The sequence below is a fragment of the Enhydra lutris genome, unplaced genomic scaffold (assembly GCF_002288905.1).
Source record: "Enhydra lutris kenyoni isolate GAN:26980312 unplaced genomic scaffold, ASM228890v2 scaffoldscaffold4, whole genome shotgun sequence".
Classification (NCBI taxonomy): Eukaryota; Metazoa; Chordata; class Mammalia; order Carnivora; family Mustelidae; genus Enhydra; species Enhydra lutris.
In genome coordinates this window covers 17,870,675-17,898,506 of record NW_019154088.1, presented here as the reverse complement: position 1 = coordinate 17,898,506, position 27,832 = coordinate 17,870,675, and the positions used below count along the sequence as shown (strand labels likewise).

At 40.3% G+C, this 27,832-nt stretch overlaps 1 protein-coding gene across 1 annotated transcript in view; it reads left to right on the top strand.

Moving 5' to 3' along the window:
• LOC111161323 (ATPase phospholipid transporting 8B4 (putative)) overlaps positions 1 to 27,832 on the top strand; it is a 230,823-nt gene that overhangs the window by 179,954 nt on the left and 23,037 nt on the right. Inside the window, exons 20-22 of the mRNA XM_022524918.1 lie at positions 5,432 to 5,576; positions 8,363 to 8,546; positions 9,076 to 9,299. Of these exons, the coding sequence (XP_022380626.1) occupies positions 5,432 to 5,576; positions 8,363 to 8,546; positions 9,076 to 9,299 (553 nt within the window). The remainder of the gene's footprint in view (positions 1 to 5,431; positions 5,577 to 8,362; positions 8,547 to 9,075; positions 9,300 to 27,832) is intronic.

The window sequence follows — 27,832 nt, the reverse complement described above, 5'->3', positions numbered from 1 at the left end:
GCCTCTGGAGCGATGTCCCTCAGCGGAACAGACTTTTAAAAGTCCCGATTTTGTGCTCCGTTGCTCTGCCGCTTGCCGGGAGCCGGGCCCTCCCCCCGCGGTCTATCTTCCCGTCGCTTTGGATTCACTTCTCCGCCAGTCCTACCTTTCAGAAAGTGGTTGATTTTCTGTTTCTAGAGTTGCTGTTCTTCTTCTCTCCGATCTCCCGTTGGATTTGTAGGTGTTTGCAATCTTTAGATAAGCTATCTAGCTGATCTCCCGCTACCTGAAGTAGTCTCAGCCTGCTACTTCTCCGCCATCTTGACTCCTCCCCCCCATGTTCTATTTTTTAAAAATATTTTTTTTATTTATTTGACAGAGAGAAAGAGTGGGTGCAAGCAGGGGGAGTGGCAGGCAGAAGGAGAGGGAGAAGGCGGCTCCCCGCAGAGCAGGGGAAGCTCAATATGGGACTCGATCCCAGGACTCTGGGATCATGACCTGAGTCAGGAAGGCAGTGGCTTAACCCACTGAGCCACTCAGGTGCCCCTCATGTTCTATTCTAGAAGCAATATTCCATGTTGTAGCTAGAGTGTATGTTAGAACTAAGGGCGAGGACCCTTTTTTCAGAGACAGATTGGTGACTGATTGGCAAGTGGAAGTGGTTATACTTCATACTAAAGTTACCGGGTGGATGTGAATGGCTTCTAAGCTGATGAGTAACAAACCCAGTTCTACATTTATGAAGTCTCACTCCAGTGATAGGATAGATGGGGTATGTTTGATGGGAAAATGAATGGTTTGGGGAGTTGCATCAGGAAGATGTTGGAACACCCAAGTTAGAGATGATGAGGTTGAACTAAGGCAGTGAGGCCAAAAGAGTGAAATGAAACTGACAACTCTTTTGGAGGTAGAAATGATAGGATTCAGAATTTGGATGTGAAGAGAAGTAGGAGTCTGTCATTTCTAGCTTGTCTTTCACAGCCCAGAATGCACTCAACATATACATACATACATATATATACATATATATATGTATATATATGTATATATATATATATGCTTATATATATAAAACACTATGCATCTATATGCATATCTGTCCTTTACCTACCCATCAAATTCTGTAGGACATGTGCAGTGGTTCTTTCTGAGTGTTAGAATTATGGATCATGTTGGCTTTGGTCTCTATGGATCTTTACATTATTTGAAATTGTAATAGTGTTCATGCAATATTTTCATAGTTGGGAGGAAAAGCCAAAAGTTTTTACTGAGAAGAAAAATATTCACAGGGAAAAATAAGGAATTTCTGTCTAGACTAATTATTTCAGGACCCTTGAGGCCATCTTGCTTAACTGGCTAGCAAATAATGTTTATTTTAACCCAGACTTGAAGGTAATACCATTCTCTGAGTCTACCAGACAATGCACGGTAGAAATTCTGTATAAAAGGAATGAATACATTTGTAGTATGCATTTCCTTAATATTAGGATTGGGGGAAACAGAGCATCCAAGAAGAGTTATTGCCAAAGGTGCTCTTTCTAATCCTCATCTGGGCTACTTATATCTAAACACATAGTTTGGGAAATGAAATATTAAAATCATGAATCACACCATTCAGTTTTCTTGCGTTATGTTTTTGGGTTTAGTGGAAGTTTATGCAAAAACAACCCAAAAATTGCATCAAAAAAACCAGGATCCAAGTGGCAGTAGCTATTAGAAGGAAATTAATTTAATGGTTATATTTAAATTTAACAAATGCGTTTAGATTATTTTATAAACATGGATATATAATTTTTATGCATATCATGCATATGGCTTGTTTCAAATTTAATGTCATGAAACTGTTTTAGGGACTTTGAGTCCTGGGTTCCTTTGGCCCCATAGCTGTTTTAGTATTAAAGGCATGCTCATAAATCTACAATTAAACCCTGCTATGGTTTTTCAGAAGATTACTGCATTGATTACATTTCACCAATACATATGTCTTCTGCCCAAATGAAGATAGCCTGGGAAAGAAATTTTGCTTGTGTTGACAGGCACACTCACTCCATGTTTCATTTTTGTTGTATTGGTCCCATGTTTTGTTGGAGAAATTCAGGTCCTATAACTAATTAAACCATGAGTGACTGTACTGCTTCTGAATAATATTCTGGTGGTATACCTAGGAATTGATATTTCTTCTTTAATCAGCAAAATACATGTTGCACTTTTTTTGAGGACCACTTGGTAGAAAGTTACTTGTTTGAATGAGCAGAGTTCTCAAATGCAAAGGGCTCCAGAACCAGGCACTTAACAGTTGTGTGGTCTGGGCTATATAGGAGACAAGAGGGAGTTGTGGAGCCTTTGGTGAAGGTGAATATCATGATGTCCATCAATTTACACAGATTTTTTAAAAACACTGTGCAGGCCAAACAACATGCATCTCGTTCCTCAGTTCCAGCTGCTAGTCACCCAGGCAAAATGTTTTAGTAGGTCAGGTTTCTATCATAAACCATAACATTTTAGAGTACTAAGGAATATTAGCAATGTTTTAATCCACACTGGTGCAGCTGCCCACATTTTCTTAGCTGTTATCAACCAGCCTGATGGGAAAGTCTCATTCGCCTAATTTCTAAAAAAACACAGGTTTAGGGGTTGAGTGTCTTATAGATCGCATGGTTGGTAAGGGATGGAACTGGGGCTTAAAATTAAAAATGTCATGGACTTCCTCCCTTTCTCTGCTATTGGCAGTGTGATGCTGTCCCATACGTGTTCCTCGAGCAGCCTGTGGCTGACTCTATACGTCAACCAGTTTAGTGCAGCAGACTGTGAACTAGGAATTTGATGACCTGGGTTTTATGCTGGGTCTGTAACTGACTTGTCAAGTGGCTAGAGGTCAGATCACCCAGCTGTGGGCAAGTGAGATGCCAAGGCAAGACTTCGGGCCTGAGCCCAGCTCTCCAGGTTCCAGGCTCAGTGCTCTTATATCGAAGTCAGGATTGTCTTCTTTTAAACATGATGCCATGGTTTCAGTTCATTTCCTAACATGTCATGTTTGAACCCAGAGTGCCTTAAGAGCATGCCATCTCTTTTCTTTATGGAGTGCATGCAAGCCAGCGTGTACCCAGCTGTGCTCTGCTGTGTTTGTGGTGTCACCGGACCTTGAATGCCACAGTCATCTCAGCCGCTAATGTATATCTGCATGCCAGCATTCTGATAGACTCTGCCCTTCATAACACAGCTTGGGAAAACACAGGCTTTTTTTTTTTAAACACAGGCCTCCTTTTGTTTTACCATTTGTTATTTGTGTTCTGTGGTTAAGCATTGTGTGTTACGCCTACAGAAATGTATAGTTCCTGTTCAATAAAGGGAGTCACGTGTAGTTTTTCCCTTCCTAATAAATTGTGGGTTTTTTTGTTTTTTTTTTTTTTTTTGAGAACCAGCTAGTGTTGTAAGACCTAAGTTCCAGGAAGAGAAAGAAATGATAGCTATAAAGCATGGGCAGAGGTCTGAAAATGCATGAGCTCTGTCTGGGGTTGGCCTCTGTGGAGGGAACGCAGGGGGAATTCAAGCCGAGCCCAAAAAACTGTTCCTTTTCCTCCTGGAGATGTTAGGAAGACAGTTTAGGGGGAAAAAAAATCCTAAGTAAATAGAATTTCAGCCAATACTTTCATGAACTTCACCCTTCTTTGGAATGTTTTTATTCTCTGGGGGGAAAACAGAGATTGAGTCATTTATACAGCGAGTGAGAACTTTACTAAAAAGGAAACCTCGGGAGATGTTTGCCCTTTGGTGCTTCCTTAAGACCCAATTTATGAGTTCTGCAACATTGTCAGAGAAATGCTCGCTTCTGAGGAGCTTGTTTCTCTAGCTTTCTTCATTATACGGGACAGTAAATTTTCATGACTGTTAGGAGGACTCCTTGACATGGTTATCTGATGTAAAAGTCTGATTCTCCTACTAAACAATGATTTTTCATGTCTGTTCTTCACCCCTTCCCCCACCTTAACTCCCTAAATTTCACACGTAACACTCTGAATTTGTAAATCTTTTTCTTTGATTCTGCAGACTGATTGTTAAGTGCATGATGTCATTCTTGGAGCCAGGGTCATGTAATCTCTGGGTTCCTTGGGTTCTTTAAATGCCGCTGTGCTTTTGGTCCTGGACAGCAGAAGGAGATGTTGAGCCAGAAGATAAGGGTGTTTTGTGGGTTTTTTGTTTTTTGTTTTTTTTAGACTTTACTTATAAACAATTAGTGTTACATTTTCAAATAGAAAGCTGAGGGCTAAAATAGTTGTTTTTGTACAGTGAACATTCTCTTCTTTCTACATCATAAAACCATTTTTATAAATGTTTTCTATATAGGATGGGCCTTTGGGGAACTATTTCATTTTGCTGTATGCCAAAACCTCCATTTCCTGGCCCCCACTCCCCATTTGCTCCAGGGCACTCATTTTGTGGGTGCAAGTTGTGGCCTACCGTATTGGTGGCTGGCTTTGCCACTCATCTTTGGGGAGCATTTGCCATGTAGCTCTCTGGTTGTGGTTGAAAGTTCTGGAGTTGTGTTAGCTTGCCCTTATGTTACTTCAAAGCCTGTCATCTGAGGGTCTTCAGAGAGGACATTTCCCTTCCATTAAAGGCATTATCTTTCCGTTTTGAAGAGAAGAGTAAAATGCCTCTTCTAAGCATGTTAAGTGACCATACAATCTTCCTCTTAAGTAGAAGACATGGATGGGTATGAGGAGGCCATTTCTACTGCTAATTAGATCTGGGGCATTGGAAGGAGTTTCCATTTGGAAAGACCCTCTACTCTTGGTGTCCGTATTTGCTTTCTGAGAAGATTTATTGTATCGTGTGAGCTGATGAGTACAATTTTCACTTAAAACAGTCCATTATATTCTAATGACTATGCCAATTCAGTAAATGCCATCATTTAGTTTTATTGTCACATTTTTAGAAAATGTGCTTCTTAAAAGACTGCTGTTTTAAGCCAGGTCATATGACACTGTTCTGTGAATGAATGAATTTATTTTACATATTGATGTTCTGGAATTCCTAGACGATCTCATCAATTGTCTTTAGTCTTTCCCTTTTCAATATTTAACAATATTGCACACCAGACCAGTGGTTCTAAAGCCCCTGAAGCTCAGACACCCTTATATGCCAAATGTATCGAGAGCACCTAGCTTCAGCCCAACTCAAGATGGTAATTTAGGTTTAAGGTAATTGTAAAAGTTCCAAATGATTCTGTTTTCATTACGTTTACTTCCCTACTTCCTGGAATTTACACACTTGCTATGGTCTCCCCATCACAAAGAACCATCCAGCTTGCTTTATCGTAACCAAATCTTATGCCGTAGTCTCTCTGAATAGTGATGAAATGATTTTACCTCTAGGCCAGTCTCTTGTTAGTGTAATAGGTATGCTCTGTATACTTGTTATGATTTGTTTCTCTCCCCCCCCCGCCTTCAAGAAAAGCAAAGGAAAATTTGTTTGGACAAAACAGAAGTTCTTCCAACGGCCATGTAGTTTTTGAAAAACAGCAGCTGGAGCTGGACTCAGTTGTAGAAGAAACCGTAACAGGAGATTATGCCTTAATCATAAATGGCCACAGTTTGGTGAGTTTGCTTAAGGCTTTTGTTCTTTCTTTTTCTTTATCCCAATAATTGTCTCTTTTGTGCTGTCATAATGAGATCGCCTTTTGTGTTTTCCAAACAATTGATACCACTAGAAACAGGGTATGCATAATGATTTCCTGTTTGCAAGAGAAAAGGAAGCTTCTGATATATATTTCATACATTATTGCTTGAACCACCACAGTGAAAGGGAGGATCCAAAGAAATACTGTGTTCACAGAATATCAATCTTGTCTAAATGACTGTAGACCATTTAGCAGTATTGTTTAAGTGCTTTCTAAGGGAGAGTGTCACAGCTCCCTGTTATTTAATTAAAATAATGCAACTGTTCAATTATTGTTCTTGCTGATGTTTATGATTTGGCAGAGCACAACCTGATCTTCATATAATTACCACACCAAATTATTGCCATTAAGATACCTCTGGTGGTTTTTCTAAATAGCAGTATTTTACAGCAATGCCAAACAATTTGCTTTGATTAGGAAATCTGGTTCTTGTCGTAATAGAATAAACTCGCATTGTGCTTTTAATGTAGTTCAGGTTCCAAATCTTGAACAAATATCAAAACACTCCTCTGAGTTTCTAATTTAAAAAACAAAAGCTCTGATTGCACTCCAGTGAAATTATCATTTATATGCACAATTCGCTAATCTCACATCTTTCCCTAGCTTTGATGATCATTTTTCACTTTTGGAGTTTGGAAAATAAATGTGTCTTCTTGTAGATAGTTTCTTAGAGGACAAAAGAAGTTGGATATGAGTATATTGTATTTTCCCCCTTGTGATCGGCTGTCTGTTAGCTCTTAGTGCTTAGGGTATTATCCAGCTGGATTCCAGACGTAATGATGTGTTGCCTTCTACACCATGGAAAGTTACAGAGCTCAGCTGCAGGCCAAGCTCAGTCGAAAGCTTGTCCAGATGACACAAACTTCTCCTTTGCACAAATGAGCAGGAACTGAAAATTATAAGCCTGTCAACTGGGACTTAAAGCTGGTGGCCTCCAAGCTGAATTGCCCAGGGACTAGAAGACTAGAATATGGAAAGGTTTCTAATGAGTTGAGCTTTGACTTTCCCTCAGGCTCAAAGAAGCCAGTGTGTGGTGAGTTAGAGTACTCAGGTGATAATATATGCTATTTTTTTCTTTGTCTCTAAATCCGTTGAAAGAAAGAGCTAAGATTGATGCTCTTTAAGAGCCCTTTCGGCTTCAAAGCCTGAAGCTTATGAAACCATGAAATACTATTTTTCATTTAGGGAGAATTGACCACATTTCTGCTGGTATGGTCAGAAGCTTTTTTTTTTTTTTTTATTAATCAAATCATGATTCTAGTTTGTTTCAAATTTCAATGCTTTGCAGAATGTAATTGAATCCTTTATCAGAGTCTGAGTTTAGATTTTTACTTGTTGATAATAAGGAAGAAAAAGAGAAAAGGGGACCATTCTAAGCAAGACAACCAGTTACATGCTTTCTCTTTCAGAAAGGGCGATTATATTTGAGAAAGCTAATTCACTGTTTGCCCCAGGCATCATGGGCCTTGATGTAAGAATTTTCTACATCAGAGTCATGTTTTACATTCATTCACCCATCCTTTCATTGATACCATTAACATTTATTACATGCCCAGGTCAAGATGCTGGAGCCTGAGGATAAGGATCTGACTAGAACATGGTTCTTGTTTTAGGGATTGCGGTCTAGTGGGAAAGCTAATCTCACAGTAGTATGACAAATACTATAATAGAGGAATGAACACAGAGCTTTGAGAGTATAGAGGCACACACATCTAGTTTCTTGTGTGGAAGTCAGGGAAGACTTCGTGGAGGAAGTGATGTTTCCAGGCACAGAAGCAGCAAGTACAAAGGCATAGAGTCAAGAAAGAACCTATCACATAATGGAAACAAGCAATTTGGCATGATGAGAGTACAAAGTAAACTTAAAGGTGTTGGTAGAAGACCATAACCATATAGGAATATAGGGGTCAGATTATGATGGGTTGTGAATATCTTGCTAGAGATTCATTCGGAGACACTGAACACTCAAAGTTCAGGTGGATTGCTTTCCTTCTAATGTGTTTATTAAATAATGTACAGTGGGATGTCTTCTAGAAAGCACATTGCACAGTTAACCACAAAGGATTATGCTCTATTTTTCAGTCATTTCTTGGCATATTTTGAGAGGAACAAGGCTGGAATTGATTGGGAACCCTGAGATGCAGGTTGCATGCAAGCCCCCCTCTTGCACTCTCTCCATTTCAATCATTTTGTTTTTCAAAGGGTAATCTCCAGGTCATCTGCTTTTCATTTGCCCCACCAACCACAACAACAAACACTAAACATACAAAACAACAATGCAAAGGAAACAAAAGTTCCATCACATAGAACAAAGAAGTCCCCATCGTTTTGTAGTTCATTCTGAACTTAGTGAAATGGTGGACAAGTTCTGGCTGTTGCTTTTCTTTATTTCAGCAGATTCTGGAACTTTTCTGGCATTGAGTTTTATCTTACCCATACAGCACGATAATGTGTCACAGAGGACACACAAGGGCCCTGTGTTATTTTATTTTTATTCTAAAATTCCTTGGCACTTAGTAGGAGTTTAGTGCTCATTTCTTTAGTTAGTTGTTTATGTGACTCTGGTTTGAATAACTTGTTGAAATGAATTAAACTTTTTGGAAAAGAGAACAGTTGAGAAACAAGAATTCTGTTTCCCGAATGACATCTCTCATTGATTAGGTCTTGTTGTAATCTGGATTTTTTTTCTTTTTAATAATATAGGCCCATGCCCTAGAAAGTGATGTCAAAAACGATCTCCTAGAACTCGCCTGCATGTGTAAGACTGTGGTTTGCTGCCGAGTCACTCCACTCCAGAAAGCCCAAGTAGTAGAGCTGGTGAGGAACTACAGGAATGCTGTCACTTTGGCCATAGGCGATGGAGCCAATGATGTCAGCATGATCAAAAGTAAGAGGATATTCACTCAGTAGGGTTTGCTGTAGACCAGAGTCCTGGGGTTCATCATCTGGCAAGATGCAATGGAGATTACACTGTAATTTAAGTTTACCACTGGTTCTAAAATCAATAATTCCTGGGTCTAATACATTCGGCATTATTAGCATTCATAGAAGAACCTTTGTCTTTAATTAATTCATCTGTGTATTTTTAGACTAAAAAGGGATATTGATCACCTTGTATTATATAGTAACTAGCTATGGTGTAAGGAACGAACACTGGATCCATAGTCCCGACATTTGGGGTTAGTCCCAGCTTTGCCACTTACAAATTGTAAAACCTTATGCAAATTAATGAAATTTTTGGGCCAATTTTCTCTTTTGGAAAACTAGGATAAACATCTAACTAATGATATTTCGTAAGATAATACACACAAACAATTATAAATGCTATAGCTATAAGATTTCTATAGATAAATAATGACTTAAAAGAGATTGTATCTTTGTTTAGGGAATGAAAGCCTTCCTCTCCTCCTTTGCAGGTGCTCACATTGGCGTTGGCATCAGCGGCCAGGAAGGACTGCAGGCTGTCTTAGCCAGTGACTATTCATTTGCACAATTTAGATACCTCCAAAGGCTTCTCCTTGTTCATGGAAGGTGGTCCTATTTCCGAATGTGCAAATTCTTAGGCTATTTCTTCTATAAGAATTTTGCATTCACACTTGTGCATTTCTGGTTTGGTTTCTTCTGTGGTTTCTCAGCCCAGGTTGGTAAAAAAAAAAAAAAAAAAAAAAAAAGTGCTTTTCTTTCTTTTATTAGGTCCCCCTGAATTGCAGATGACTATTCTTCATGGCTCTTTCTTAATAAGTAACATTTTTATATGTCTCATAGAGATCACCATATGGTAGTTATGAAACTATAGTGGACTTGATCTTGAAACACAAAAAGAATATACATTTAGCTGGAATTTTATTTATTTATTTTTATTTATATAGGTAACCAATGAATCTCCATCCTGTGGGGTTTAAATTTTTATTGAAATATTTTGGTATGATGACAGGTAAGCTTGGTGTGGAGTTTTCATTCAGGACAGAAGCCTAAGAAACACTAACAAGACATGTTGATGTATTTCTGGGAAGATGGTCACTCACCCAACATACAAACTGTGTATGGGCTGAGAGTAAATATGTTTTAAATTCAGGAGAAATAATTGATACCTTGACATCAAGGAGGTTTTGATAGCATTTCATCAGATAAAAATTGATAAAATAAATAATGGTGATATAATAGAAGATGTTGGTGACAAGGAAGAAAAATTAGCAGTTCATAAGTTAGGATTCTATTTTTCTATCTATTCATAGCCATTTTAAAAGATAGTTAGTTATTTCACCCCATATCTGGATACCAGGAAAGTTTTGACCCTAGGTATCAACTGTGAAATGTCAGGCCAATAGCATCTGAATATAGTTCTAAGAAAGAAAAGAGAGAGAGAAAGAGAATGACATGGTAACCATAACTCTCATGAGAGAGTTCTTCTACTGTTCTTCCTTCACCTTGGATTTAATTATTTGTTTCTATGATATGCATAAAACTATTTTTTTCAGTCATTTTATTCCAAAACAACGGAGTATGAATTAAATTATAACATTTTGTGTTATTTTAAGTGTGCCAAGGGAGATTAATGAATAATTTTTGTAATGAATATAGATGTTGTGTGTTTTTCCCTTTATCCGAGAGGTTGAGGTGTCTTAAAATGAGGAACACCTATACTCATTCCTAATGTTCTCTTTTAAGGATAATATGCCCAGAACTAAAAGCAGACTATGTTGATATTTTTGTTGACATATTTTGTAAACTCCAGACATTGAAGTAAAGCAAAAGTCTTGATTTAGTTTCTCAGAAAGAAGTATTAGCATTACTTCAGGGAAGGCTGAGGGGGGACTTACCTGCTTATAATCTCACCTTGTCCAATAAAAACAAATGTGAGAATGAGAATGGGCTTTTCCTCCACATAAAAATGAAGCAGGCTATTCACTAAGCAGTCCTTACAAGAGTCACGATTTTCATAGTGCAAAGATTTGGGGCTTTTGAAAAATCACAGAACTATGAAGGGACACCTAGACTCTCATTTAGATCTCTTAAGACGCAGAAGAGTGGCCAGTGATTTTTATTTACAGACACACAGAGCTTAGATAGTAGGTTTAATGCCAAGGTTTTTTTTGTTTGTTGGTTTTTTGGTTTTTTTTTTGTTAAACTGTGAAATTGGAAACTAATGTCCAGTGATTTCTAACCTTTACATTTAGGTGATTTTCTGCTCTGCTTTCAAGATCTGATAAAACTGGCCCAGCGTCAGATGTTAAGCAACTAGCTTTCCAATCTTCTCACCAGTATTTACCTTTTAAGAGAGAACACCATGGGAGAACGGTGATCATTCCAAAGACATGAGTACCTAATGCTTAAATCTAGTTTTAAGACATACCACCAGTCTATGATTAGGTTTCTTAAATGGTTGGTTCAACTTAGCTTTCTTCCTTCCTTCCTCCCTCCTGTCCTCCCTTCATTTATTACACTGAAATCTCTGGTTTATTACACCATCTTTATTAGACTACTGTCAGTCCTGCCTGGCCCTCTGTGTAAATGTGTACAGCTTGACGAGCACTGTGGGAAAGGGGCTTGTGCCTTAAGATATCAAAATGCAAAGTGATTTTTTTTTGTATGTGTTGTATTGTGTTTATATGGTAGTTAATTGGACCACAAATGATGTACTTCTTAATTATTCATATATTTCTTTATTATAGGAAAAATATAGAGTAGATTTCAGCCCAACTCACCAGCACAGGAGAGAACACAGAAGGCCAGTCAGGCCTGACAGTAGCTAAATTTTCAGTTTTATTTTGTTTTTCCTGGGTCTTGGTTGATTTAAATTGGGCAGGGCAAATCCTCTTTAGGCAGAAGAGCAATCACCACCTAAAGCCAATTGAGCTACGGAGGAGGAGTCCTGGACTGTTATCTTTTGTGCTCTAATTTTTATGATGATTTGATCAAATTGGGATTCCAGTTTATACTTACTGAACAGGATCCCTTGGTTCCACTATTTAAGACTTTGGTTCATTGGATGAATATTTATTAAACCCATGGTATGTGTCAGACCATGGTGCCTGCTGGGGCTTGGCATGGTAAAGATGTCTAAGGGATGCATTCTTTTTTTTTTTTTTAAGATTTTATTTATTTATTTGACAGAGAGATCACAAGCAAGCAGAGAGGCAGGCAGAGAGAGAGAGAAGGGAACAGGCTCCCTGCTGAGCAGAGAGCCCGATGCAGGACTTGATCCCAGGACCCTGAGATCATGACCTGAGCCTAAGGCAGAGGCTTTAACCCACTGAGCCACCCAGGTGCCCTAAGGGATGCAATCTTGATGGCCATGATGAAGTGTGATCCCACAAATTTTAAGAGCTATCCATACTGTGGAGAAGTTAAGATTTGATTTCCAGACTTGTCAGAGAAGTAGATGAGCTTGTCAGGAAAATGGCAAGTAGTAATTTGTCATCTTCTGTTGGAGAGGAAAAAGCAGTAAGTCAGTGACAATTCCCATGTAATGGCATCAATGTTATAGTATCATCTTCTAGGTAAATCCATTATATCATTGACACCAACAAGTAGGGATAAAACAAATTGCAATTATAACTAACACTTATGTAGCACTTACTGTATGCTAGGCATTGTCTAAATGTTTTGCCTGTATTCACTCAATATTTACAATAACCATATGAGGTAGGTTTTATAATCATGGTCTATATCAGCTATTTTTAAAGTACTTTTAAAAAATTTAATTGTGGTCAAAGACACATAACATAAAGTTTAATGTCCTAGCCATTCTTAAGTGTACAATTCAATGGTATTAGGAACATTCACCTTGTTGTGCATTGTATCTCCAGAATTTTTTCATCTTGTAAAACCGACACCCTCAACCCATTGAAAAACAACTTCCTCTTTATCCCTTCCTCCAGCCACTGGAAACCACTATTCTACTTTCTGTTTCTACGAATTTGACTGGGAAATTTGAGTTGATCCATGTTCAGGTTCACTGATTCTTTCTTCTGCTTGGTTGAGTCTGTTATTGGTGTCCTCTATTAAATTCTTCAGGTCAATCTATATTCTTCAGGCTAGGATTCTGTTTGTTTTGATGATTTCTATTTCTTTGTTGAACTTCTCATTTTGTTTATACATTGTTTTCCTAATTTCATTTAATTGTGTGTTCTTCTAGTACACTGACCTTTTTTTTTTAAGATTTTATTTATTTATTTGACAGGCAGAGATCACAAGTAGGCAGAGAGGCAGAGAGAGAGAGAGAGGTGGAAGCAGGCTCCCTGCTGAGCAGAGAGCCCGATGCGGGGCTTGATTCCAGGACCCTGGGATCATGACCTGAGTCGAAGGCAGAGGCTTTAACCCACTGAGCCACCCAGGTGTCCCTACACTGACCTTCTTTAGGAGGATTATTCTGAATTTTTTTTTTTTTTTGGTCCACAGATTTCCATTTCTTTATATTCAATTATTGCCACTTTATCCATTTCCTTTGGTAGTGTTATTTTACCTGATTCTTCATGGCCCTTGACTCTTGGAGTTTGTATTTGCATATTTGAGTAAGTGGTGTCTAATTCCAGACTTTGTAGGTTTGCTTCAGCAGGGAAGGACAGCTCAGCTCCATTGGAATACTGGATTGGTCAGGTGGCAACATTTATGGGTAGGTGGGGCTTCCCATAGGATCTCTAGTTGGGTAAAGCCACTGCTTGTGCTCTGAGATCAGAGGGACTGACCCTGGGTGGGTTCCATGATGGGGCAGGGCTATGGACTAGGATCTGCAATTGCTCACAGTTGAATAAGGTGTCAGGCTGAGCTCCCTGACCAGATGGTGCTACTGGCTAGACTTTGTGTTCATGCAGGGTTGTAGACAGGGCTTTGTGATTAGGTGGGACCTCAGCCTATGCCTTATGATCAGGCAGGACCATAATGTATGCCCCTAAAGCTGGGCTGGGTCACTGTCTGGGCTCCCTCATCAGGTAGGACAGCAGGCTATGCTCCATGACTGGCTGGGCTCCCTGACTAGATGGGACTGCAGGCTATGTTTTACAATTGGCAGTTCTATAGGCTGAACTCTGCTGTAGGGTGGAACTGTAGGCTGGGTTCCCTGATTGGGTGGTACCATAGACTGTGCTTTGAGTCTGTCCAGGGTACTGTTCAGGGCCCCTGGTTTTGTGGGGCCAGAGACTATACTTTAACTATAAGGTGGGGCTGCTGGTTTGGGTCCCTGCATAATAGGGCTGTAGGATGAGCTCCATGGCTATCTGGGGTCTCTGGTTGGGTGGGGTTGGAGGTGATACTCAGCAATTGGGTGGAGCTGTAAATTTTCTTCCCTGACTAGGTGGGATCATAGGATCGGCTCCACAGAAAATACATCTCCTCGGCTGGGTACCCAAATCAGGCAGAACTGCCTACCAAGCTCCCAACCAGACATAACCACTGACTTGGCTCTGCAGGTTGGTAGAACCCCCATTAGGGATCTCTGCTCCCATGCTTCTGCCAGTAGGAGTGAGGTCCATTAAGATCTGAGTGCTGGTTGCTGTACGCCTCACCTCCTATCTCCATCTCCATCTGATCCTCAGTGGTGGAGCCCTACAGATTCCCCCAGTGATCCCCATGAGACAGGATCTGAGTAGGGCTCCTGGGAGGTGTCCTGCAATGCTGGAAGAGCTAGATGTTTACCTTGGTTTAGTTTTCTTTTTCTCACTGGAGAAACCACAGACCCAAAGGGCCATCTTGGTGAGGCACTATGCCAGCCTTGGGGAGGGGGATGTGGCCAGAATGGAGCTGCTCCTGTTGTCCTTCTAATGTGTCCTTCTCAGTCTCTGTGCTTTAGCTTCAGGCCCTGGTTCTGGGATTTTCACAATGGCGTCCAGTCTGTAGGTGGTTGCTTGTTGGTGTTCTCGTGAGGCAGACCGAAGCAGGGGATGACCTGCATTACCATCTTGATGGCATCACTCTTGAAGTCATTTTTTTTTTCAGAGAGCATTTCTGTGGCTTCTACCAGTTTTCTGGGGATACTGCCTACCTGTGACCTCTTTCTCTGTTCCAGGATTTTTTTTGAACTTGAATTGTGAACTTGGTGAATACCATTTATGGTTTAAATTTTCAGGAGAAAATTTTTGTCTTTTCTTTTGAGCTAGTGCCATGGTTCACATAGGTGTTCCCTTTGAGCACAAAGATTTGTTCTTCCTTTAGTTTTATACTAAGGATTCAGCCCTTTGCTACCTTACTTTTCTGAGAATGTTAGATTCCCCATGTGGTCTAATCTTGGGATCAATAATGATGTCACAATAAATAGTGTGTTAGAGTCAATGAGATTTGGTATTACCCAAACTCATTTGGTATGGAACCCCACTTTTCCAACCAACATGCATAATGTACTTAGAACAGATGCCATACAGAATCCACTTGGGACATTCTGGAATAGATGTCTCTACAGCAACTGTTGCAAAACCTGACATTACCCTGCTTCCAGTGTTTTGGAGTCAGGAAGATGTACAAAGCACAAAAATGATGCCAAAAATACTATCCCCATAGGAATAAGCTATTTATATGTTTCTCCCTTTCAAAAACTTCTGTTTTTTAAATTAACTCTAGTCCAGGGGGACAAAATAGCCTTCTTTCATACGCTGAAGTAGGGAGTTTACATCTAAACGTCTGTAGTCTTTTCCAGTATCCTCAGTTTCTTCTTGATTATAAAAATAACTATGTGTGAATATGTATCACATTTTATATATTGGAGACCATACTATTTGTATCTTTCTTGAGAAACACCTCTGGTTTTACATTCCTTAAAAAAATATTATTTTTCTTAATGGCATTCTGAAACACAGATTTTTATAAATTATTTGACTCTTCCTTTTTTTAATTTTTTTTTGGTGTTTCAAGATTCATTGTTTACACACCACACCCAGTACTCCATGCAAAATGTGCCCTCTTTAATACCACCACCAAGATATTTTCAAATTTGAGTGGAGGTCTGAAGGTGTGAACTCTCCCTACCCTGTAGGGATTTAGGGGCTGACTTGTATAAAGGTGTGAAACTGCAGAGGAACAGGAGTAAGACCCTCTCCTCCTATCTGAACTCTTTCCAACTGACCTAAAGATTAGCTGAATTTGAAATCTTATTTCAATTTCTATAATTCCATTTAAAACTAACTCATTCAGAACTATATGGTCCTCTCATTTGATGCAAAAAAGCATTTGACAAAATACAACATCCGTTCCTGATTAAAACTCTTCAGAGTATAGGGATAGAGGGAACATTCCTCAGTATCATAAAAACCATCTATGAAAAGCCCACAGCAAATATCATTATCAATGAGGAAAAGTTGAAAACTTTCTGTTAAGGTCAGGAACATCACAACTGTTGTTCAACATAGTGCTAGAAGTTCTAGCAGTAGCAATCAGACAACAAAAAGAAATAAAAGGCATCCAAATTGGCAAAGAAGTAGTCAAACTCTTCTCTTCACAGATGACGTGATAACTTTAAGTGGAAAACCCAAAAGACTCCACCCCCAAATTACTAGAACTCATACAGCAATTTAGCAATATGGCAGGATAAAAAATCAATGCACAGAAATCAGTTGCTTTTGTATACACTAACAATGTAACTGTAGAAAGAGAAATTAAGGAATCAATTCCATTTACGATAGCACCAAAAATCGTAAGATACCTAGGAATAAACCTAACCAAAGATGTAAAGGATCTATACTCTAGAAACTACAGAACACTTATAAAAGAAATTGAGGAAGATACAAAAAGGTGGCAGAATATTCCATGGTCAAGGATTGGAAGAATAAGCATTGTTAAAATGTCTACCCTAGCCAGAGCAAGCTATACTTTTGGTGCCATCCTTATTAAAATACCACTGGCATTTTTCAAGGAGCTAGAACAAACAATCCTAAAACTTCTATGAAACCAGAAGACCTCGAATTGTGAAGGGAATATTGAAGAAGAAAAACAAGCTGGGAGCATCACGTTGCCTGACTTCAAGCTATATTACAAAGCTGTGATCACTAAGACAGCATGGTATAGGGAAAAAAACAGTCACATAGACTAGTGGAACAGAATAGAGACTCCAGAAATGGACCTTCAACTCTGTGGTCAACTAATCTTTGACAAAGCAGGAAAAAATACCGAATGGGAAAAAAAAAAAACCAGTCCCTTCAATAAGTGGTGCTGGGAAAATGGGACAGCTACATATAGAAGAATGAAACTGGACCATTCTCTCACAGCATACACAAAGATAAACTCAAAATGGATGAAAGACCTCAGTGTGAAGACAGGAATCCATCAAAATTCTAGAGGAGAACATAGGCAGTAACCTCTTCAATATCGGCCACAGCCTCTTCTTTCAAGACCTGTCTCCAAAGGCAAAGGAAGCAAAAACAGAAATGAAGTATTGGAACTTCATCAGGATAGAAAACTTCTGCACAGCAAAGGAAACAGTCAACAAAACTAAGAGGCAACCCACAGAATGGGAGAAGATATTTGCAAATGACATTACAAATAAAGGGCTGGTATCCAAGATCTATAAAGAACTCAAACTCACCTCAAAAAACAAATAACCCAGTCAAAAAATGGGCAGAAGACATGAACAGACACTTCTCCAAAGAAGACATACAAATGGCTAACAGACACATGAAAAAATGCTCAACATCACTAGCCACCAGAGAAATACAGTTCAAAACCACAATGAGATAACCACTTTACACCAATCAGAATGCAAAAATTAAAATAGGAAAGAACAGATGTTGGTAAGCATGTGGAGAAATGGGAACTCTCTTACACTGTTGGTGAGAATGCAAGCTGGTACAGCCACTCTGAAAAATGGTATGGAAGTTCCTCAAGATGTTAGAAATAGAGCTACCCTGTGACCCAGCAACTACACTGCTAGGTATTTATCCCAAAGATACAGATGTAGTGAATGAAAAGGGGAACATGCACCCCAATGTCCATAGCAGCAGTACCCACAATAGCCAAACTGTGGAAGGAGCCGAGATGCCCTTCAACAGATGAATGGATAAAGAAGGTGTGGTCCATATATACAGTGGAATATTCCTCAGCCATCAGACAGGATGAATACCCACCATTTGCATCAACATGGATGGAACTGGAGGGGATTATGCTAAGTGAGTAAGTCAAGCAGAGAAAGTCATTTATATGGTTTCACTAATATATGGAACATAAACAATAGCACGGAGGACCACAGTGGAAGGGAGGGAAAACTGAAGGGGGAGAAATCAGAGAGGGAGATGAACCATGAGAGACTATGGACCCCAGAAACCAAACTAAGGATTTCAAAGGGGCGGGGGTGGGGGACGGGGTAACAGGGTGACGGGTACTAAGGAGGGGCATGTGTCGTGAGGAGCACTGGGTGTTATACACAACTAATGAATCATTGAACACTACATCAAAAACTAATGCTGTACTATACAGTGGCTAACTGAACATAAAAGAAAATAAATAAAACCAACTCATTCAGAAACCCTTTTAAAAAGCTGTGTGGCATTGGCAGTGGGGAGGTCTTACTTAACAGTATTGTGGACAGCAAGATGTCTTAGAGAACATGTGTTATACCACTCTGAGGATGGAAACTCTGGTGTCTCCCCGCCCCACCCATACGTGAGTGCTCCAGTGGACTAACAGTCCAGGGACTGGCTGTGAGGGTAACATGGATGTGGAACTGGGAATGGTAGGGATTGTTGTCTCTTTTCTATTCATCTTTAGCTAGAAGGTCCTGATTAGTAACAAGTGTAACTGAAAAATCCTTTGGCCTTTTTTTTTAGCTCTGTTTTTCCCAAGACAATATGCTATAAACAAGGCAGCTGAAAAGAAAACAGCGTATTTTTCTGCATCTTTGTCTACAGATTATGAGAATTTTTGAATAGGGGACATTTTTGCAGTAATGCTTTTTCTTCCCCCCCACCCTGCACTGAAATTATTATTTAGCTGGCTTTGGCCTTCAAAGCAATGTGTTGGGTGACAAGGCTTTCCTAGCTCTTAAAGCCCATTAGATAACCACTTAGTTCCAGTCTGTTAACGAAAGTAGGCCATCTGAGGTCTTTCTACCCCTGCCATCCCTCCCCCTAAGTTGCTTCAGTGGAACTGAAAGCTCCATGGGGAAATGCAGCCAGTAGTAATAAAAACCCTAGAGCCTAGCAGATTCAGGAATAGCAAGCATGTGTTTAGAGGCCCTTTCCTGGAAGGCTTCATCCCCAGTCACTTGTCTGTCCAAACCTGACAGGGGTGAGACTCACACACACCCGCTGACACACAACCTGGAGTCTTTGAATTCTCGGTCATTTAACAAGAATAAAGTGAGGGCCAGTTCAGGGCCAAGGGCCATCCAAGGACACCAGAATGAACCAGACTGATGTAGTTCCTGCCTTCAGGGAGCTTACAGTCTGGAAACAATTTTATTTTCACAAATGTGAAGCTGATGTTGAATAGTGACCTTTGGTAGAAAATAAGGATTTTTCCATCAAGAATTTTTTTGAATTAAGTTTGTCATGGATGAGTTGTGTCTTGGGGCCAATCCTGTCTAATCCCAGCATGATTCATAGTACCCTGGTACTTCTTTCCTGCACCTCTCAACAGATTGCTTTGAAGTAATCCACTCCACAGCTGAAAACATCTGATCAGATGGAAACAGGTTATGCTTTCTTAGACAAAATGTTGACTTTTAAAAACATCAGTTTAATTTGTTAATGAAGTGGCATGTGCTATTTCTTTACTACCTTGGCCTGTCTCTGGGGGCCTTGTGAATTTTATGCAGACTCTTATTTTCTGATGATAGCTCCAGGAGATTCCCACCAATACCCCATCCTAGTAGGTGGGCTGGGGCAGATGTGTACGCCAATCCAGCTGTGGCGTGTGAGACTCCAAGGGTCTGGGGGATGGAACCATTCACTGCCTGTCAGATGGTGGTGGCCTTGGACATCTCAAATGATGTAACCCAGGCTGGGTTGTACTTGGCTTGTGGACCTTCTGGTTAATTTCAAGACCCTAGCTCTGTTATTGTTGCTTTGGGACCGACCCATGGGGAAAAAATCTGCTTGGGAGAGACCATACCCCTTTTGCTTGCTTTGCTGGATGGACTTTCTTTGGAGAAACATCTGGGACACAGAAAAAAAAATGTATGTTTTGTTGAAATCTAGAATCTTTGCTTTATTAGGGAACGTCAGAGATACTGAGTCCAGCCCCACTCTTATAGAGGGGGAGCCTGAGTCCTGAAAGACCTGAGGGTCAGTGGTGTGCAAGGCTAGGCCTGGAATCACGTTTTCTGACTCTCTCTTCAGTGCTTCCTCTACTCTGCTTGATAAGTGGCCATGGCAATTGTCACAGACTTGGAAGAGAGAATGGCTATATCTTCTTAAGCAGTTTTCACCCCACCCCTCATCAGGCAAGTGTTTGCTTTATTTGGTATCTAAAGGAGAAACATTCCACAACACTCAGTATAATAGGACTATGAGGAGAAAATCAGCTCTTACTGAGCGCTAATGTCATGGTTGTGTGTGGGTGGGTGGGTGGGGGGGTTTCTCACAGATTAGGCACTTAGAAAGGGCAGACTGTCTCCTGGAATCATCTAGAAGCTTGAAGCCTCCCCCCCCCTCCCCCAGCAAACACTCCTACCAAACTGCCACTGAGCAAGAATTTAAATATAAACTGTCCTGGTGAGATTTCCAAGATTTCTGGACCTGAGGGGTTTGGATGAAGGTCAGAGAAGTCTCTGAACTGAATCATGGACTCTTTTTAAGGACATGCCTTATCCCAAGCTGTTATAAAGCCTGCATGATTTTCATGGAATGTAGTGTGGGCTTGTGTGCACTATTTATATGAGTAATTTACTTTAAAAGTAACCTATAAGCTCAGAATTTTTTTTAAAAGATTATTTGTTTATTTGACAGAGAGAGACAGCAAGAGAGGGAACATAAGTAGGGGAAGTGGGAGAGGGAGAAGCAGGCTTCCACTGAGCAGGGAGCCCCACGCCAGCCTGGATCCCAGGACCCTGGGGGTCATGACCCGAGCTGAATACAGATGCTTAATGACTGAGCCACCCAGGCACCCCTAACCTCAGGATTTTTAATAAATATGAACTGTTCCCAACCAGGGACAGAAACAAACAAACAAAACCCAATGCAATCCACCATTGGTTGAAGCCCTATTTAGGAAATTCACATTTGAAACTATGTAACTACTGGCACTGTGTACTTTTGGGGATGATATTATCTGATGACAATTTATCATTGTCAGTGAGATACAGGACTGTGTATTTTTTTTTCAAACTCTGTTGTGATATGGAAACAATTATCTTGTCAAGTCCAGAAAAACTTTAGTTCTGTCAAACAATATAAGAAAACTCACAATGAAAAATTTGGAAAGTGACGTGAAAGAGTGCGACTAATCTCCAGGCTTTGATGACTTCATGGATGTGGTTACCTGTGAGTCCTTCTCAACCTGGCATGGCAGTTCCTCTCCCCCTTGCCTTCCAGATGTGCTCTATGGAAACCGAGGGAGGGGTGGGTGCTCAGGCAGGGGCCATTCCTCCTGGCTCCTGCTAGTGGGTTTCTGTTAATTACACAAATCAGGAACAGATGTGCTGAGACTGAGCACCTCATATTTATTCCACAGTGTGTTTTCTTTAAATGACAAATGTTTTTTAAGGCCAAAAGGAAATATCACTATATAATTTTTTTGCTACAACACTCAGCAAACGGGGTGGTGTATGTGTCTCCAAAGAGGTAGTCCATCCTGTCATTTGAACAAGGAGCTAAGCCAACAGTCTTGGAGTAGAAAGCCCTTTGTAATTGTTTGAGTCTTAAGATCTATTTAAACGTGGCATTCTATAAATCATAGATTGTGTGTTCCTCAAACTGTTGGATTGTAAATTTGTAACTGGAGTATTTTTACTCTATCTAAAATGGTTGATAAGGTTGATAAATTACTCCCACAGAGAAGTGAGCGAGGAGGAGCTTTCCTTAAATGGTAAAACAGTAAAGTTGGAAAAATGGGGAACTCTTCCTTTTCTTTTCATCTGTGAAGAGACACTTATACAGTTCCAAACAGACTAGTGGTATGTTGCAGGAACATGGCTTTTCTCTCTGATTCAGAATATTGGAGATGGGAAAAGAAAATTTGGAAGTGGGGGGGCAGGTATGGCTGCTCCTAGGAGTACAAGGGCTGTAGACAAATACTTTTTTGCAGAGCTTTTGTTTATATACACCATTTGAGTTACCCAAAGTCAGAGTGCTGCCACCATTTGACTGGTCTGGTCTAGTCTCAAGCCAGAATGCTTTCTACAACAGAGGCTCCAGAGGGATCATTTTCCCATCTAGTCTCTTTGGGGCATCTGGTCAACCAACATGTAGGTGCATGTGTGTTTGAGATGGAGGTGGTGGAGGTAGGTGGTAGACGGCTTGAGTATACCAGGAAGGGGATAAACCAGGACAGGTTCCTTGTGGGTCATCATCTGGACTAGTGTGCCCCTCCCAGCTGGTCCTGCTCACCAGAGGGGACCTTAAAAAAGTCAATTATCATATGGTTTCACTTATTTGTGGAGCATAACAAATAGCATGGAGGACAAGGGGAGATGGAGAGGAGAAGGGAGTTGAGGGAAATTGGAAGGGGAGGTGAACCATGAGAGACTATGGACTCTGAAAAACAATCTGAGGGTTTTGAAGGGGCGGGGGGTGGGAGGTTGGGGGATCCAGGTGGTGGGTATTGTAGAGGGCACAGATTGCATGGAGCACTGGGTGTGGTGCAAAAATAATGAATACTGTTACGCTGAAAAATAAAAAAAATTAAAACAAAAACAAAAACACCTTCTGAGGGTATATAAAGGCCTTAAGGAGAAGTGGGATAACTATTTGAGTAGTTAGAAACCTCTTACAAGGGGAGGAAGAAGTCTGTTGTAGAAGAAATACTGCCTGTAACTTTAATTTTTGTGGAAGCCCCCAAACCTCTAAACTACATTAAACCAATGCACATAACCCAGGAATGTGTTTTTTTTTTTTATTCTTAAGGTGAGTGACTCAGGTTAACACATTTTGGTACAGTGTGAGGCAAAACTAGAGCTAAGGAGTGATTAAGTTTATAAGGGGAAGATGCTTAACTAAATCAAGATATTCAGTTTTCTTTAAATCTTGTTCTCTAATTTTGTACTTATTTCATTAACATAGTATCTTATTATAAAAATAAATAGTTATAGCAATAAAGAATTGTATTTTCCATAAAAATTATCATTAGTGGATAAATACACCTTTTTCTTTATCCATTAAACCTACCACTTGAAGCTTGGATCCTTGCATGCTCCGTCCTCCCAACTTCCCTCCTTGTTCCCTGCCTCTTCCTCCCTCTCTCCCTCCTTCCCTGCCTTCTGTACATAATAAAGGTGTTCACTAACTGAGCACTGTTTGTCAGATGCTGCTGTACTGGCATTTATTCATTTCATTGAACACTAAAGGTCTCCCTCAAATCCCCACTTTATAACCTAGAACCCAAGACTCAGAGAGATAGAGTATCTTACACAGTTCTGTCTTCTGACTCCAGTGCCCTTATGCTTAGGACCCCAGCATCCTTGTGTGGAATGCTTGCTATGTGTCAGGCACTGAGGTAGATCCTTGGGCTCCAATAGATGGATAATCCTATAACATGCTCCCAAGGGGCTCCCATCCTAATGGTATGGGGCTAGAAACCAGCAATAAATAATTGCAAGCTGATAATTATGAAGCGGTGAGGTGTGAACGTCATGGGACCACCAAGGAGTGGCCTAGAACCCAAGCCTAGAGGGTAGGAGTGGGCAGGGCTCAGAAAGTCTTCCTAGAAGCTCTGTCCCTGGGCTGACCCTTCAAGGATCAATCATAGTGAAGCAGCTAGGAAATAAGAAGATTGGCCTCCTGGCAGGGAAGACATCAGGAGGAGTCACAGAGGTAAAAATGGCCTGGGCAGAAACAGAAACTACCGTGCATGGTTATTGCGATGCCTTTTGGAGATTAATTTGATGTGGGGTGTTGGAGAGAGGGAGAAATATCAGATTTCTGGCTTGGGTTCTATGGTAAGTGTAGCAGTCAGAAACTGATATAGGGAACATAGGAAAAGGAAGGGCCTGGTTAAAGGAGCATGAGAAGGAGTTCAGATCTGGACATACTGAATTTGAGGAATGGTGGCACATCCTGAAAGCAACATCTTGTAGCAAGTTAAATATGTAACAGTTACAAAGAGTTGTGTAAAATAATTAAATATTTATAGAGCACCTACTATTGGCTGACACTGCTCTAGGCACTGGAGTTACAGATGTAAGTCTCTGTTTCATGGAGATTATATCCTAGTGGGATAAAGGCAGATAATAAAGAAGCAAATCAGTAAGATAATTTCAGAATTGTTATTAAGAAAGAATGGGCCTCAAAAAAAGGCTCCTCGAGGAGGTAATATGGGAGCTGTGAGCTGAGTGTTCAGAGGAAACTTTCATATGGTTAAAATACTCCAGGTGAAGGGCATAGCAAGTGCAAATCTCCTGAGGTAGGAATGAGCCTGGACCTAGAGAAAGATAATCAGTGAAGTAAAGGGAGGAAGGGAGGACAGTGAGTGAAGCTGAAGAGGTGGGCAGGTGTGGGATCAGGAAATGCTGTAGGCTGTGGTAGAGTGTGGATTTCATCCCATGTCCATTGGAGGCTTTGGGCCTGGGTCAGTGTTAATGGTATCATTTTAAATCAAATGTCCAGCATACAAATTGTATATATTGTATACTCTCAACTATATAAAGTGATGTGAGAAAACAGCCTTTAAGGAAACTTGCCAAGTGATATCACTGATTGAGAGAGGCAGTTTCAGGTTGCTGGAGGTGGGTATAAGGGATGGGGTGGCTGGGTGATGGACACTGGGGAGGGTATGTGCTATAATGAGTGCTGTGAATTGTGTAAGACTGAGGAATCACAGACCTGTAACCCTGGAATAAATAATACCTTATATGTTAATAATTTAAAAAGATGCGGTTTCATGCAGTGGTCAGTGTTATGAATGCTGATGTCAGGGTACCAGGCTGGAACGTGGTCCTGATACTTGCTTAGCCAGCGCTTCTCAAACTTTTATGACCTTAGGACCCTATCTACCAGTATTTTTCATATAAAAAATTAAAATGGAGAAAACACTGAAATATTTCCTTCATTAATTCTTTAGAAAATAATGAACCCATGACATATTTACCTAAACGGCATTTTTTAATGAGAAGAAAATTGTATTTTCCAAAATGAAAACTAAGTGAGAAGAGTAACATTTTTAAAAAAGATTTTATTTATTTAGGAGAGAGAGAGAATGAGCAGTGGAGAGGGGCACAGGGAGAGAGATTGAGGCAGACCCTTCAGTGAGCAGAGTGCCTGATGTTGCTCTATCCCAGGATCCGGAGATTATGACCTGGGCTGTAGATGCTTAACCGCCTGAGCCACCCAGGCACCCCCAAGGGTGGCACTTTTTTATACTTAATCTCTTACTATTTGGCACAGTAGGAGACAGCTGGGTTCTGATATCTGCTTCTCTATCCAGCTGGTTATGACATCACAAGTCATAGACACTCATGGGAGAACGAGAGTAGAAAGGGAATATAAATAACTGTTTAGTATCATTGTGAAAATAGTCTTGATGTGCAGATCCCCTGAGAGTTCCTCAGGCCACACTTCAAAAATCTTTGTGTTACAGGTATGACATTGGACAATATCCTAACAGGTCAGATGGGCATCAGTTTCCCCATCTTTATATTGAGGGCTGCTAGTAGTACCAACGGCAGAAGGCTCTGAGGGTTTAAGGAGTCAGTATATGTTAAGCCATTAAAATGGTGCCTGGTACATAGTAGGTGCTCAGTAAGGGTCAGCTAGTGTTCTTTTTGTTATTGTGATTCTGAGTGGCAGTAAAAACTCTTCCAAGGAATTGCAAAAACTCGTTTAAACTTTATTTTCACTGACTTTTCCCTTCCTGTCCTCTCTTGTTCCAGTTGTGAAATGAGGTTTCAGATCTGAGCAACTTGCAGATGCTGCTGCCAAAGAGCTGTGGGTTTTAATGCTGATTTGTTTGTGATGATGATGGCACTTCATGCCAGACCATTAGCCCCTCATGTCATAGTTTCCCAGATTTTCTTTCTTCCTAATCCCTGAAATCATCTCTTCTCCATGAGTGGCCCCTGAATGGTGGAGGAGATGGAAGAAGAAGTGATTTGATAGCTTCAGGTTTTGCTTGGGGCTACAAGACTTCAGTTGGATGGCTTCTCCCCTAGAAAATTTTCCAAACTGTAATTGTGACATGAATTGGTATATTGGAGGAATGAAAGTCAGAAAGTCAGATGCCATCATCAAATTCTTGAACATTTGTGTCAGCTTTTTTTTTTTTCTTTTTCTTTTTGGATAGGGGCAAGTGAAATTGTTGATCTTGGCTTCATAGCGGAATTACCTGAAAAAAAATTTAAACTATCAATACCTTGATCATCCCAATCCCAAAAGATACTAACTGGCCTGGGGTGTGATATGGGCTCAGGATTTTAAAAATCCTTCCAGTGTTCTAAGTCTCACCAGGCAATGACTAAAACAGAAGGCCACATATTTCCCTTTTTTTTATTATAAAATATAATGAATCTACAGAGTACAAAATATATAAATGTCAGCTTAACAAATTGTTATAAAATGAGACCTATGTAGCCTTAATTGACTGCAAGAAACAGATAATTGCCAGACCCCCAAAGCTCTTCTTATGTTTTCCCAGTCATGCTCTTTTTCCAATGGTGTAGAGGTAACAATCACCCTGAAATTTTACAATCACTCTGTGGCTTTGTTTTATAATTTTTCCATATAAGCTTGAATCCCTAAACAACACAGATCAGACTGACACATTTTAAAATTTTACTAATATGGAATCTTCCTTGTCTGGCTTTTTTTGCTCAACCTTATGTATTTTTTTAAATTCATGTGTGGTTTTATAGTTCCTTGCTTTTCATTATTCTGTTGTATTCTATTATATCAATATACTACAGTGTCTTTCTCCATTCCACTCCTGATGGATGTTTTTGGTTGTTTCTGGTTTGGGACTCTTACAACCAGAGCTGCTGTGAGCATTTTCTTATGTCTCTTGGTGCACGAAGGTGGATGTTCTGAACATACATTGAGATATGGAACTGTTGCTTGTCCAGAGAAAAGAGAGTCCAAGCTGCAGTTTTGGTGGACTCTTGGGGTAGACAGGAGTTGGTGTCTGGGACCCTGTTATATTCCTATTCTGAGTTGGGAGCCTGGAAGTTTGTACTGCTCTGAGTCACAGGCCTTGGGACTGTTGATGGTCTATAGGAGGCAAAAGAGAAGGCTGTAATCATCTGCTTTTGGTCGTTTCCCAGGACTAGAGGGAAAAGTTTCAACACCCATCAAGGGTAGAGATCCTGATGGAACATTCCACTCTGGGCTGAGACCCAAGGGAAGCCTCTTGGCAATAGGGAGGACTATGCTATGGCAGGACAGCTGGCTGGCCCCCAAATCGTCAGGACTTCATTCCATTCTCAGCAGCTGGTAGAAGGAAGTAAACAGTTTCTGGAGAAAGATAACATTATCCTAGGCCTTGAAGTAGTTCTTAAGTTCCAGTTCTCTCCCTAATCTTAACAGGCAAATTTCCACTGGATTGTTAGTTCATTGATGCTTTTTAAAAAAAAACAATTTTTTTATTAACATATATTATTAGCCCCAGGGGTACTGGTCTGTGAATCACCAGGTTTACACACTTCACAGCACTCACCATAGCACATACCCTCCCCAATGTCCATAACCCCACCACCCTCGCCCTACCCCCACCCCAGCAACCCTCAGTTCAGTTTGTTTTGTGACATTAAGAGTCTCTTATGGTTTGTCTCCCTCCCGATCCCATCTTGTTTCATTTATTCTTTTCCTACCTCCCAAACCCTCCACATTGCATCTCCACTTCCTCATATCAGGGAGATCATATGATGGTTGTCTTTCTCCGATTGACTTATTTCACTAAGCATAATACCCTCTAGTTCCATCCATGTCATCATAAATGGCAAGATTTCATTTCTTTTGATGGCTGCATAGTATTCCATTGTATATATATACATCACATCTTCTTTAACCATTCATCTGTTGATGGACATCTAGGTTCTTTCCATAGTTTGGCTATTGTGGACATTGCTTCTATAAACGTTCGGGTGCATGTGCCCCTTCGGATCACTACGTT